The sequence below is a fragment of the Saccopteryx leptura genome, chromosome X, assembly GCF_036850995.1.
Source record: "Saccopteryx leptura isolate mSacLep1 chromosome X, mSacLep1_pri_phased_curated, whole genome shotgun sequence".
Lineage (NCBI taxonomy): Eukaryota > Metazoa > Chordata > Mammalia > Chiroptera > Emballonuridae > Saccopteryx > Saccopteryx leptura.
The window spans coordinates 110,795,023-110,810,755 of record NC_089516.1 but is presented as its reverse complement, the minus strand read 5'-3'; the positions used below and the strand labels follow the sequence as shown (position 1 = coordinate 110,810,755).

At 39.3% G+C, this 15,733-nt stretch overlaps 1 protein-coding gene across 1 annotated transcript; it reads left to right on the top strand.

The window, feature by feature from the left end:
• The first annotated feature begins 822 nt into the window (after positions 1–822).
• On the top strand, positions 823–8,444 carry LOC136386076 (A-kinase anchor protein 17B-like). The gene is made up of 4 exons (XM_066357395.1): positions 823–1,560; positions 2,815–2,939; positions 5,131–5,338; positions 6,931–8,444. The coding sequence occupies exons 1-4, from the start codon at positions 823–825 to the stop codon at positions 8,416–8,418; spliced, it is 2,559 nt and encodes an 852-aa protein (XP_066213492.1). The 3' UTR covers positions 8,419–8,444.
• Positions 8,445–15,733: the final 7,289 nt, after the last annotated feature.

Genomic DNA, 15,733 nt, shown 5'->3' with positions numbered 1-15,733 from the left:
TGTGCATGTGCATTCTTGGCCAGATAGCTTGGTTGGTTGGAGCATCGTCCTGAAGCACTGAGGTTGCCAGTTCGATCCCCTGTCAGGACACATACAGAAACAGATCAGTGTTCCTGTCTCTTTCTATCTTCCTCTCTAGCTAAAATCAATATAATCTTTTTTTTTAAAGAATAGATAAGTGCATATAAGACTTAGAAACCACCTGAACAAAAGATGCTAAATCAGGTGTGTGGGTGCATGTTCATGACTGTGCCAAATGGGTTTTACCCTTGCCCTGTAACAGCCACCACCAGCAGGTTTTATAGGACATGATATTATGAGATCAGGTATACAATAGATTGGAGATTTGGAATCTTAGGGACTCAATGTATAGGCAACTGATTTCATTTTCTTGAATCTGTCTGAATTTTCCCATCAGTAAAACAAGCGTGAGAATACCCACCCACAGGTTGCTTTATGAATCAAATGAGATAAAGTTGTACAAACAATAGTCATAGTTTATGTTTATTGAGAATGTCTTATGTCCCAGGCACTATTCTGAAGATTTCACATGTACTCGCGTATTTCACACCCCCCCCCCCGAAAACTAATATTTCTGTTTTACAGTTAGAGGTACTGAGACAGTACATGGAAACTCTTTGAAACCTCTAATGCACATTAAACAAATATAAGCTATTGTCTTAAGTCTCCCTATAGTATACTTTTCCCTCTCAGTTTGAGCTAAGTCCAGCAAATGCTAGCACCATTCAAAATCCAAATCTGTGTTTTGCTGCATTTGTTTGAAATGTTCTCTTTTGCCCGCCAAGGTGTCCTGAGAATACGATGCCGGTCACAGTGGTGTATGACAACTCTGAGGCAACAGAGCTGTGTGCATCTCAGCACCTTTACCTCAAGCCCATAGCAAAATTGATAATCAATGTATTGCTCCCAGAGAGTACAGAATCTATCAGGCCTTTCTCGAACTGGGAAGTTCTTAACCAGCTGAAAATTCTGATCTGCCCTGATCAGTTCACCACAGTTCGGCTCTCCAAGAGTACGAAGGACTTCATCCGATTCGAAGGGGAGGCTGAAACACAAAGTTTGGTTCAGATCCTGAAGGCAAAATTACATGGGAAGATCGTCAGGCTAAGTGGCTTGAAAACAGACTTAAAAATAGTGGCTACGGATGCCCAGGGAGAGTTGGAGCACTTCCCCAAAGAAGAGGAGCTCCCATCCAGTGACGGGACTGATGAGCGCCCAGATTCCATACATTTCAAAGGCTTGCCTTGCAAGTGGTTTGCACCTAAAGGTTCCAGTGGAGAGAAGCCATGTGAAGAGATTCTTCGGGTGGTCTTTGAAACTTTTGGGAAGATCAAGAATGTGGATATTCCTATGCTTGACCCCTACAGAGAGGTGATGACTGGTGGAAGCTTTGGGTGTTTTAGCTCCGGCTTGCAGACATTTGAGGCCTTTATACAGTACCAGGAGTCAAGCGACTTCATAAAAGCCATGGAGTCCCTTCGAGGGATGAAGCTGATGCTTAAAGGGGATGATGGGAAAGCTCTGGCATGTAACATTAAGGTAATAAGTAGCCAGAGTTTCTTTTATTTGCCACTCTTCAGGTGGTTCTAAGTAAAAGCTAGAAGGAAGTATCTAGAAAAAATTTCCTTAGACCCCACTAGGCTCTGAGCAATAGCTCATGTAAAGATTTGTGTTGTCATTAATAAATAGATATTTAGGAAGAAAAATAATTCTGATTTCAACATTCGTTTGCTATCAGGCATGCTGCCAGCTGGTGTTCTACACTGATTACTGTTATAATCTGGGGCTCTGCCCTAACTCCTTCAGGGAATCATGGCTCTCATGGAAGTATCTCATGTGCTTATGCTATTTGACAGATTGCTGAGAGAGAGGAATGCACGCAGTTTGAAATCACAAGGAGAATAGTTTATTATTAGGATCACAATTTATATTTTCAAAATGTTAGGTAAATTGCTAAAACATAATCCCAACAAACTTGAATTTTTTTCCTTTTAATATCAACCTGTTTGTCTACTCATGTCTACTCATGTTATTGATATCTGAATGCTTAGTCATCTCCTTCTTGAAACCTTAATTCAGCAGAGGAAAAGAGGCTGCTCAACCCTTCTTTTTCTCTAAATTAATCTTTATCATGAATTTGGACTTTTAGCTCAAGTAGCTTCCTATGTATGAATGTGTGTGTGAAGCTACTTATGTTAAAATGTACACTTTAGCCCTGGCTGGGTAGTTAAGTTGGTAGAGCATTGTCCCCATAAGCCAAGGTTGCAGGTTCGATTCTCAGTCAGGGCATATATGAGAATCAACCGATGAATGCATAAATAAGTAGAACAACAAATCAATATCTCTCTCCCCTCCACTCTGTCGAAAATCAATAGAGATTTAAAAAAATTGATAAATATTCATTAATTTTTTAAAATGAAAAATAAATTAAAAAATAAAACATGCATTTAAAAATTATGAGCTTTTCAGTCAGACAAAAGATATAGCAAATACTCTAATGGTCAGCCATATACCACTGCCTACCTTGTGCCTATGAGAGCCTGTGCCTGTAATAGTATTGTGATGTCACCTATGATGGTGGAGTGAGCTCCTCAGAGCTCTGCCAAAGATAATTCTCGAGCCCACAGTACTGCTTGGAAGGCAGTTGAGAAGCATGGAACACTATGGATATGGGGATAGCGAGAGAACATTTTTAATTCATTTGGTTTTGAATTACCCATGGCCATATTAGTTTATTTCTCTGGCACAGAGTGGCAAACCTGTATAATGAAACTTGAAAATGTTTGGGGACAGGTTCTGTCTGATAAGACCAGACACTTCAGTGAAGGAGCTATTAGGAGAAGAAATCAAGAAAGGTTAAAATTACAAGAGCTGGAGGAAGCAAAGAGGAAAGAAAAAGAGAGAGAAGAGGCTGAAAGGTAAGGAGACCAACTTTAACAAAGAGGTTTTTTACTTTGGATTTATGAATTTATCCCTTTGGGTGACTGGCTAGACTTGATAGATTACATTGAGGTGGGGAGGGGGCGGGAATTGGTTCAGGTTGAAGAACTCCAGGGAAGCCTATAGTCTTTCAATTGTGCTGTTATAAAATCAAAATGACAAAAACAGTTGGAAACAAGTCACTAAAATAAAAGTACCCTTGGCCTGGCCAAGGGGCTCAGTAGATAAAGCATGGACTCAGAACGCCAGAGATTGTGGGTTCAACCCCCAGTCAGCGCATGTATGAGAAGTAATCAATGAGTGCACAACTAAATGGAACATGAGTTGATGCTTCTCTCTATATCTCCCTTATCCTCTCCTTTTTCCACCTCCTTCCTCCTCCTCTTATCCTTTCTCTCTCTCTCTCTCTCCCTTTCTTTCTCAAATGAACAAAAATTATTCTTTAAAAAGGTAAGTGTCCTTGTTAAGGAGAACAAGTAATAAGAAATAGTGGGACTAGCCAGAGTATGCTGCCTGGGAAGTGATTTTTTTAAAATAAGGACTAGGAATTTTTATAGTGAAAATTCTAGCCTATCGAATTTTTAAACTCCAAATTTAGCTAAAATTTACTAACTTTTACCTAGCCTGCCAATCTAGAATATTTTCTTTAAAAAGCAGTGGATAGAGCCTTGGCCTGGGATGCTGAGGATGCAGGTTCAAAACCCCAAGGTCACCAGCTTGAGCGTGGGTTTATCAGTTTGAGTGTGGGGTCACTGGCTTGAGCGTGGGATTATAGACATGACCCCATGGTGGTCACTGGCTTGAGCCCAGAGACTGCTGGTTTGAAGCCAAAGGTTGCTGGCTTGAAGCCAAAGGTCGATGGCTTGAGCAAGGGGTCATTGGCTTAGCTGGAGCCCCCCAGTCAAGGCACATATGAGAAGCAATCAATGGACAACTAAGGTGCTTGCTGCAGCTATGAGTTGATGCTTCTCATCTCTCTACCCTCCTGTCTGTCCCTCTTTATTTCTCTTTCTATCTTTAAACAAGCAAACACCTCTTTTTAGGTCTAGAAAATGTTTTCTTCCATAGGGTGGTCAATAGTCAAACTAACCCATATGCAAGAAGGCATGGATTGATTTATTGGGACTATTCTTGTTGACCTAAGTTCTTCATGCAAATTTAAGGAGCTCCATCTTTATTTCTTTGAGCTTATCATCGTTTCCCAATTTAGGAGCTTAAGACAAGGTTTTTCAAAGGTTTTTTAAGAAGATAAAAGTGGACTAGAACTTCAGGGCTCTGAAAAGTAGTTTTATCTCCTGGCCCCTCTTCTTGCATGATTGTTCTTCCAGTATTTTATGTAAATTACAGCCATTAAAGAAGAGAGATAAAGAGTATTGTTCCATGTGCCTCTCACTTTTTTGGCTGGTGAGGTGATAGACTTTACTTGTGGTCAGGACTGTGAAACTTGGACAAAAGTTATGCCTAATCGATTTAGCTGTTCCCCTCAAATTTCTAGACTGACTAATTTAGATAATCCTCCAGTTTTTGACTAAGTCCTCACTCATATAATTATCTTTTTTTTTGTCTTTTCCCATCTTTTCATAAAGGCCTAACCAAAACACTTGATATTTTCATAAAATAGCAGTAAAAAAACAAACTATATTCTTCTAAGCCAGTATGTTTCTGTGATAGTGCACTATGTTGTAACATGTATGAAGGACCAGTTCTCACCCTTAAGATTTTCTGAGTGCCTTGACTTACCTTTATTTGCCTATGTTAAACCAGCTCTTAGTAGGTTTTGATCTCAAGAAAAACGAAACGTCCCTGTAAAAGCTGGTCCAGTAGTCCCTTCTTGTGGTTTGAAAAAGTGAGGGCTAGAGTTCCCTCCTTTGAATTCTGGCTGGGTTTTTTTGTTTTGTATTCTCTGTGTAAAGTCTCCTGTACATGCTTCTAATTGATCAACTCAATTATGTGTCTTTCCCCTTTGATGGATGCATCACAGTGTCTTTTACTTTCAGCTGTCTCTGCAGGCCCTGAGGTCAGTAGTGAGAGATTCCTGGAAACCTGTATCATCTGTTGTTTGTCGGTATTGTCCTCCTCTCCTCCCCACCTGCAGTGGGGAAAGAATGGAGAGGAGAACAAATGCCAAATAAATACCTTCTGAACCGTTGACCTTTAATCATTGTCCAGAAAAAGAAAGGAGGAGAAAAGGAAGAAGGCCAGGGTCAGGAGGCGAGCCCAGAGGGAAAGGGAGAGACACCAGCCAAGGCATCGGGACAGAGCCAGAGACAAGCCGCCTGGGGAGCCCAGATATTCAGAGTGGACGAAGAAGTTCCTGCTGACTCAGAGGAGGGGGGAGGCCTTTTGGTTGCTACTGGCGCTCCTGAGGAAAATTGAAGTAAGGCTCTTTCCATTCGTTGGTTGTTCAGTTTTGGTAGATACTGGTCTTTCTGAGATACAGCTTGTCCAGTTAAGCACTCACCTATTTAAAATTGATTCCATGGAAGACACATCATATTCACTGCATTTTATTTACCTCTAATAACCCCAGTTGTGGGTTTACACAAGGGGTATCCAGATTCTCTCAAGGAGTTGTGTCTTACCCTTGTCATCTGTCACACACATTTTGTGTTGCTAAGCTTCAAAACAGTTTTATGCAGTGCAGTATAGCTAATGTTTCTACTTTTTCAGGCTCCTAATGGATGTAACAAAATACCAGGGGGAAGAAATGGATGGTGTCAGTGTTAGTTTTGACATCTTCTGTTAACTTGTCTATTTATCTGCAACAGGTTTAAATGAGAAGGGAGAGCCTTTAACAGATAACTTTATATAGCATGCTCATGTTAGTCTAGTCTTAAAGTATTTGGTAAGGAATTTCTCACATTGCAGAGCAATAGTTTTATTTGGAAAATGCCAATTTGGAAGTTTTTTTCCCCACTTAGTGACCTAAAGATAATCAGACTTAGCAGATGTCCTAAGGTAAAGGCCAGAAAGGCTCGCAAACTATTCATTTCAAAATCCATATTCAGTGTTTTTTTAAACACTGTACAAAGAGTAAGTAGCACTAGTAGATAGAGTTGATTTGGCATATATTTGTAGGCTTAGTCTTTTTCTCAGTAGTGTGGATAATCAAACAGTGAAGTCAGGATCAGAAAAATATTACATTTGCACATATAATAAGATTAGCCAGATCTTTTTTAGTTTACCTTAATGACCACCGAGGGTGACTCAATTTAAAGAATTTATCTTTTTGAATCTGCGCAATGCCTAACTCTTGGTCCCGTGGATACCTTGTAGTGCTGCAGTCCCCACATTCTACTCCCAGATGATGGGTAAGCACTGGGTCCTGATTTGCACCGGGTGTCAGGGGAAACACGGTACAAACTCTCCCACGGGGAAAGACTGTGGGGAGTACCTTTCACCTACCCTGCCACTGTGCAGAGCAGAGAGCACAAGCACCACAGACAGAACCATTGTCATGGCCATGTTTTCTTTTTGCCATGTTGTTTCTGACTGGGGGCAGGCAGAGACACCTTCACCTGCAATGCACAGGGAGAAGCTGAAGTGAAAAACAGAAAGACGAGTTATCTTTTAAGCCAGCTGACTCTCTTGCAGACACATATTTCACCCACCAGTCTTCTTGTTCTAGGATTCTCTTGGAGAGCTATAGAACATTTCTTATTCCCCTTTATATCCTTAGTTTGTGAGCAAATGAAAAAAGGATGATGTGCTATGAAGGTCATGAGGTGCTTTGTAACATAAGGATGGGCATAGACCAGTAACAGCTCAAATTGGACTGAGACATTTAAGTTTATCCCACCTGTTTCCTCAGTGCAATACTGTATTATTCCTAATTTGGGTCTCTCCTGGGTGTTTTTAGAAATCTCTTACAATAATGTCAGAAATCTCAATTTTCCTTGAAATTTTTAATCTGTATAGTTTTTCATGTCATATTTTTAACCCCTCCTCTTTTATTTTAATTTTTTGAAGGCATCCATACCAGTGAACCCAAAGGAAACAGGTGCTGCAGGGCCTGAAGCTAATCAGAGTCTGGGGAACAGAGTGCAGACTCCGAAGAAAGAACAGTTAAATACTCAGTATCTTCAAAATCGGGAGAAAATGCCAGGTTACCAGTCTTATAATTCAGGCAGAAAACGAAAACAAAAAGGGGGTAGGATTCAGTTATGTAAATTGTCCCGCCGCCGTCGAAGAAGAAGAAGAAGACGTTTAGGTAGAAAAAGAAGAACTAGAAAATTATTAACCAATGGATTCAGCCACAATTTTTTCTGTAATAATACCTTGCAAATTACATTAATTCAAGATCAGCCTCTTGAGAAAGAAGACCATCTTAGTTATAATATATCTTACCCCTACAGATCATTTGAGACAGTCCCTGGCAGGAAAAAGAAAATCTATGAAACATGTGAGTGTATTGACTTTCTATTAGATCATTATTATCACATTCCAAAATATCCTTCTATTTGCCTAGAACCAAGTGACCCAACAAGCACATATCAGTGGCAGAGATCTGTCCAAGCAAAAGGAAATGGATTTCAAATCAATTTGAGAAAGTACAAATGTTACTCAACCAGCATGAGCCAAATCCAAAACTTGCAAAGGAAAGAACAGGTTCAAGAAGAGAATCACTGGCCAAAGACTGATACTCAAGATCCTATGCATAAACCACAAAATAAGGCAAATGAGGGTAATGCCAAAATTTGTTCTCAGGAGTTTCAAACTTATTGCAAGGACCGAGCAAATGAAGCAGCTGTTCAGCTGACCCCAACTTATGGAAAGGACTGCCTGTCAGAAAAGACCCATGCTAACCAGGTGAAATATCCCAAATCCAGTAGTCAGAGCCAAGTTTCCTCACCTGAAAGGTCAGAAGACGTCGAGTTGAACTTGACAGATTTCTTAGAAAACATTAGTAGTGATTCTGACTGCTTCAGTGAAACCCTTACCACAAACAAAGAGGAGAAAGAGAAATCTATGGCCACATTTGAAACTGCCCCCAATGGAGGATCTCTTGATGATGATGAAATCATCGTGTATTATCAAGAAATTAGCTCAAGTCAGCTGACCTCGGAATCAAAGTGGGAACATTTTAAAACGGAGGAACACTCTAAAGAGGGGCGTAAGAAATCAGAGGAGAAGTCTGAATATGAGCAGAGATATTCATTGCTTGAGGGTGAAAACAACTCCACGAGAGCCCAGAAGAGCAACAGCGAAGAGAAGAAAAACATAGCCCCAGAATGCTTGCTTGAGCAGGACGACTCTTACAAATCCAGGTCCAGTGGCCGGCTAGACAATAGCACAAGAAAGAGGAGGAGGTGTAGTGATAATACACTGGACGAGGCAGGGAATGACCTGCCCTTTCATGTGCCTGATGTGCCAGTAACATCACCAGAATGTGCTGATGCTATGCACTGGAGCTGTTCTCCCCAAAGTCAAGAGAGACTTGGGGGAGTCGGAATATAACTAGGATGAACTAAGTTCAACAAACAGGAAATTTCTACAGATTTCATGCTTACTTCTGGTAATCATTACATTATTCATAACAGGAGCACATTGACTATGGAAGCAACAAACAACAACATTAGTTCTTTATAAATGTTTTGAAGTTCTTTTAGATCAAGAACACCTTTATTCACAATAAACAATTTATGAGAAGAACATTTAAAACCAAATACAGCTATGTAGTTAGCAACAACAAGAGAGCAACATTTAAAAGCTTGAACAAGGTCAAATGAAAAACCTTGTTTCTCTGGCCAAACTATAAAACAGGTCAAAATCTCTGCAGGTGTGTTGGCAAGCTTTGGAAATGCAAACCGTCCAGTTTCTGAAGCTTGATCCAAGAACAGCTGTTTCTACAGTTCAACTGCAACTTTGATTTGGTCCCAGTGAAGGACAAAATTAACACTGAGAAGTATTGAGATAGCCTCTTTGGCCCTTTCGCCATCACTTAGCATCATTTAGTTTCATCTTTCTTGAAAGAGGACATCAGCAGATAAGGATCTTTTTACATATTCTTTGATTTGGTCAGAACACCACGTGCAACGAAGTTTTATGAATTTCATCTAGAAACAACTATAGGTAAAAGAAATGAAACAACCGTTAGAACAAAGACTTCTTCATGACATTAGAGGGTTTCATGAGCACCCATCAGAAGGAAATTAATCTTGTTAATATGTTCATAGTACTCAAAGACTTGTCTTTTTAGGAACAAAGTTTTAGAATAAGAATATAAGAGGGGTTCAGTTTGTCCTTTGAGGTTTAAAGGAACAGTGGACACTAGCACAGTCGTTTTTGAAGAACACCGTGTCATACCAGCTTAGAAAAGCAACGAAATTGAAATGATAAAACCAGTGGGACTTGCAAAAGGAAATATGAAAAATCCTTAGGCACTCACAGCAGTATTCCATTTCAGGTTATGTAATCCTTGCACTCAGGGTTGGGAGACATCAGTTTGTAAAAAGCCACTAAATATCCCCAAAATGACTTTTATTAAATATTTAGTAACAAGTGCCTCCTCAATCCTCAATACTGTCATGGAGTTAGGAAGAGTCAAGGGCAATGCCCATTGTTTTCTAGCTGGGGAAAGTCGTATATGTGCAGGATTTGTAAACTCTTAACATAAACAATTTATCTTTTTAACTATTGGTTTTGAACATCTTGACTATGTTTTTAAATTGAGACATTTTATAGATTTGTAAAGACTTACATCTTAATGCAGTACATGCTCTATTGAAAGTTTGGCTGATTCAGTCTGCCTTGTATTTAGGAGCAGTAGATGACCTTTCTTCCCCAACAAAACTATACCTGACTTGATAATTGAAGACATCAATGGGGTTAGATTTCTAGCAGCAGAAAAGGGTGATTCCAATCCACAGAAGTATTGGAAGGCAACATTTTCATTTCACATGACTCATTTCCAATAGTCCTAACTTGACAGAAAAGTACCAGCTGGTAAAACTAAGGTAGGATGCCAATCAGTGTGGTTGCCCAGAATGTTGAGGCCCAATGTGTGCTCATAACCAGCCTCCTGATCAACCTGATAACTGAAGGGGCTACAAAATCTTCTAGTTCATCTAAAGTGTGACCATATGTTGTTTCATTGATCTCTTCTAATCACATTTCATAGAGGTATGCAAGTTCATACAGAAGTTCAGAAATGAATGTAACAAAGCAGACTATGTTAACTATTAAGATGATAACCAACAAATGACTTTTTGGCTGTCTTGTCTTCAGTTCCACTTTCAAACCAGCGACTCTGCCATCAAAATTAAGTTTGGCTTGTCAAATCTGGAAAATCACTTATGGGATAAATGCCGTTTTTCTTCTGAAAGGCTAGCATGACTATTAATACTCAAGGTACTATTGTCCAAGTAGCCTTTTCAACTATTAAAGGCTTGTATTTTGTCACACAACTTTCAGCAATTAGATATTATTCTCCTCCAATGAAACCCCGTCTCTTTATTTTTTCATGTTTCATGCCATTATAACAGAACGTTATGGATTTGTAGTGTGAAGCAGCTATGCTTGTTTTGACAAAAATTTTAAAAAACTGAATTTCTTGTTATTTGATAATTTCTCTTTGTAGAGATTTTAAGTCACAGAAACAATTTACTGTTTGTGAAGACATAAAATAGTAATAGATTGCCTGAAACAGCATGTGCATTTTTTGTTTTTTATATAATAGAATTGGTGCTCACACTTATGTAATATTTCTGTCTTGTTTTGTTTCCTTTGCTGACTAAATATCCTGGAACCTAGAAGAAAGTAAAAATACTGGTTTTATGTTTACTTTCAGCACAACCTTGGATTTTTATGTATTGTGGTAACACATTCTAAATTTGAGTAAACCTCTTTTTTTGTGTAGGATCCAAATGAGGAAAAGAATAATTATTCTTTTCAACTGAATGGTTTAGTAAGGAATGAGATAGAACTGAAAATATTGTCATCACTTTCTATTAATTAGCATTGCTTTTCTTTCCTGTACTGTTATTTAACTGGGACAAAGGTATTTTCTTATGTCTTTTTCTTATATCTTATTAAGTAAGGGCCTGAACCTTAAAATGATATTTTAAATAGGTGTTCTCATGGTTTTTTTTCCTTGTATAGGCTGCTGATAGTGTTTTTAAAAAGCTCAGATTTTGTCAATGTGTTTTTGTTCGATTTGTTTAAATTTCTCAGGTAGAAAGCCATGCAAGCTGGCAGTTCTGAAAATAAGAACGAAATAAATGTATTTTTATTTGTTGCAAGACAATTTTAAAATGTTACTTTTAAATAAATGTTGATAGCTCCATGATGGGGGGGGGGTAGTGGTAAGTTTCTTCCTGTAATATGCTGCCTTGCATTAATGTTGTTGATCCTTTTTATCATTTTTGTTGTTAGAGAAATTATACATATTTAATTTTCAGATAGACTAAAAATAAAATTGCCATAGCAAATAGTCTTGATTCATTTACCAAATTATTGGCTGGAATGTTGAACATCTACAATAACATTTTCTATGAAAATATACATATCTAGGCCCTGGCCAGCTGACTGAGTGGATAGAGCGTTGGCCCAGTGTATGGACATCTCGGGTTTGGTTCCGGTCAAGGCACACAGGAGAAGCGACCCTCTGCTTCTCTTACTCTCCCTCTCCCCCTTCTCTCCCTATTCCCCACTTGCAGCTGGTGGCTTGGTTGGTCTGAGCCTCAGCCTTAGGGGCTAAAAAATAGCTCAGTTGATTTGAGCATCAGCCCCAGACGGGGTTTGCACACAAAAGTCTGTTTCACTATCTCCCCTCCTCTCACTTAAAGAAAAAAAAGAAAAGAAAATATACATACATAGTTTCCATACAATTTTTCCCTTTATGGCGCTAGTTTATGGGAATTGACTCTCAGAGCTCATGAAACCCCAGTTTTATTTTCATTTTGGATAAATTGAAATCATGATATTGGGACTTATGACTCTTCTGCCCTTCAAACAAAGTTTTATCAAGTAGAAATGGACTCCCTGAAGTCTCATCTCATTTCTTCAGCCCTTGGAGGAAGTGTTAAAAATATACAGTGTCTCAAAGCAAGTGTAGGTGTGGGATAGAGTCTAGTCAGAGAATCCAGGGGCTCCAGTAATCAGTCTTTGACTATTCATGAGTTAACTATTTTCACATGAAATGTACAGCAAACTGCCTCTATTATTTATATAAGGAAGGCAGACTAACTTGGTATAATCTTAGTACTTGAGAATTGAAAGCGTCCTTGTTGGGTTCAAAGCTCTTCTGAAATAGCAAGGGCTGTATGTATGCTTTCTCTGTCTCGGGTTGGATGTTTGGCCCTCTGAGGTAAGGCGAATGTGACATAATGTAGAGAAGTCACAGATTTGGATAGATAGTGAAAACACTTAGAGAATGCTGCTTAGCACCCAGAGATGCCAGTGCTGAGAACAGTGCCTCTGCAGGAGCTGGATGAAAGCAGGTGGAGAACAGCTCGCCTGACACTTTCTCCACTGGCCCATGGTGGCACCCTCATTATTTTTATTCTCTTAACTGAATTTTTTAAGGTGACATTGGTTAGTAAAATTACATAGGTTTTAGGTGTACCATTCCATAACACATCATCTGTACCCTGCACCGCACATTGACCACCAAGAGTCAAGCTTCCTTTCATCACCAGTTATCCTTCCTGTACCCTCTTCGCCTCCCCCACCCCCTTTACCCTCCCCTATTCACCGCACTGTTTCCTGTGTCTATGAACTTCTTTATCTGTGCTTAATCCCTTCACCTTTTTCACCCAGTCCCCAACCTCCTTCCCATCTGTCAGCTGTCAGTCTCTGAATCTATGAGTCTGTTCCTATTTTGTTTCTTGTTCATTAGATTCCACATATAAGTGAAATCATATGGTATTTGGCTTTTACTATCTGGTTTATTTCACTTAGCATAATAATTTCCAAATCCATCCATGCTGTTGCAAAATGTAAGATTTCCTTCTTTTTTATGGCTGACTAGTGCACCATTGTGTAAATTATACTACCACTTTATCTACTTATCTACTGGTGGACACTTGGGCCTCTTCCAGAACAATAACAATTGTTAATGCTGCAATGAACATAGAGGTGCATATATTCTTTTGAATGAGTGTTTTGGTTTTCTTTGGATATATTCCCAGAAGAGGAATTGTTGGGTCATAAGGCAGTTCCATTTTTAATTTTTTTTTTTTTTTGACAGAGAGAAAGAGTGGGGGGGGGCAGATTGGGACAGACAGGAAGGGAGATGAGAAGCATCAATTCTTCGTTGCGGCACCATAGTTTATTGATTGTTTTTTCATATGTGCCTTGACCTGGGGGCTCCAGCAGGGCAAGTGACCCCCTGTTCAAGCCAGCGAGTCTGGGGTCATGTCCATGATCCCACGCTCAAGCCAGTGACCCTGAGCTCAAGCTGCTCAGCCTATGCTCATGCTGGATGAGCCTGCACTCAAGCCGGTGACCTTGCAGATTTGAGCCTGGGTCCTCCACATCCCAATCCGACACTATGCACTGCACCACCACCTGGTCAGGCTCCATTTTAAATTTTTTGAGGTAACTGCATACTGTTTTCCATAGTGGCCGCAGCAATCTGCATTCCCACCAGTAGTGCACAACAGTTCTCTTTTCTTCACATTCTCGCCAGCACTCGTTTGTGGATTTACTGATGAGCGCCATTCTTAAGTGTGAGATGGTATCTTTCTCTCATCTTCTTGAATGGTGCTTTTTATATAGAACGGCTTATGAATATGTGAGCTACATTGTAAAGTTATTAGATCAAAGTCCTGCCTTATAGTAATATTCTTCTAAATGTAATCAATGCAGTGTCAATTTAGTTCTGAATGGAGGGAAATCAGGCTGTTTGGGATTGAAGCTTTAACCAGGCTCTGAATGTATTCCTTTTGGCATCAGACGTTTAACTTTGTAAAAGGAGTAGCCTTACATCTAAATGAGATTTCAGGCTGCAAAGGTGGACTATGTTCTCTCACCCCTTCCCAAAAACATATGGTGGTATATAATAACATTTACCTTGGCACAAAACGGGCCACTTGCCTGACCAGTGGTGGCGCAGTGGATAAAGCGTCAACCTGGAAACACTGAGGTTACCGGTTCAAAACACTGGGCTTAATGCTGGAGAGGTTGTGGAGAAAAAGGAACCCTCATCCACTGTTGGTGGGAATGTAAAGTAGTACAACCATTATGGAAGAAAGTATGGTGGTTCCTCAAAAAACTGAAGATAGAACTACCTTATGACCCAGCAATCCCTCTACTGGGTATATACCCCCAAAACTCAGAAACATTGATACGTAAAGACACATGCAGCCCCATGTTCATTGCAGCATTGTTCACAGTGGCCAGGACATGGAAACAACCAAAAAGCCCATCAATAGATGACTGGATAAAGATGTGGCACATATACACTATGGAATACTACTCAGCCATAAGAAATGACATCGGATCATTTATAGCAAAATGGTGGGATCTTGACAACATTATACGGAGTGAAATAAGTAAATCAGAAAAAACCAGGAACTGCATTATTCCATACGTAGATGGGACATAAAAGTGAGACCAAGAGACATTGATAAGTGTGGTGGTTACGGGGGGAGGGGGGAGAGGGAAGGGGGAGGGGGAGGGGCACAAAGAGAACTAGATAGAGGGTGACAGGACAATCTGACTTTGGGTGATGGGTATGCAACATAATTGAACGACAAGATAACCTGGACATGTTATCTTTGAATATATGTATCTTGATTTACTGATGTCACCCCATTAAAAATAAATAAAATAAAATAAAAAAAATCATAAATACAACAGAATGGTGGCTACCAGAAGGGTGGGGTGTAGTACAAGGTTAAAGGGACCAAATATAGGGTGATGGAAGATGATTGGACTTTTGGTGGTGATCACACAATGCAAGATACAGATAATGTATTACAGAAATGTGCACTTAAAACCTATACAATCTTATTAACCAATGTTATCTAATAAATTTAATTTAATAAATAAAAAGTAAGATAAAATAAAAAACAAAACAAAACACTGGGCTTGCCTGGTCAAGGCACATATGGGAATTGATGCTTCCTGCTCCTCCCTCCCCTTCTCTCTCTCTCTCTCCCCCCTCTCTATAATGAATAAATAAAATCTTAAAAAAAACAAAACGGGCCACTCTTATTTGTTGAATGACATCTAGTTGGAGAAAAGGGCCCATTTAAAAATAAAACCAGGTAATAATAGGGTTTCATAACATCAAACATGCAAAGCTGTGAACCCTCCTTGGTTCAGGGAGTAGTCTGGCAGAAAACTGCCAACATTAAACATTAAAAGGGCAAAACACTGATATTGAAAGTAATCAGTTGTCTGTTTATACAACTGACCATCTATGCAAATTTGATAACCGTCTTTTGACATGAAGTGGATTAACTTGCTTACTCTAAGGATTCCTGATTACTTTCCTCATCAGATGGTACATTAAAACAAAACTCTGTCCTTAGACCTAAGGTGGAGGTCTTCCATTTAGTTTAGAAAGTTCTGATTTAAAGAGGCAGAACTTGATGAGTCACAAAAAATCAATTCAGTCCACTATTTCTTAACAGGACATCTGGTATTTTGTTTGTTTGTGGTGGGAGGCCTCTATGAAGTTTTGCCCCTTTGTTTCTTTTGAAATGTTAAAAAAGATCCTCAAAAGTGAAATTCTTTATTAAGCTAAAGTAAAATAATTTAATCTGGCTTCTTAAATTTTTTTTTACTTGTTTGTTTTTTTAATAAAACAATCCACCACACTATA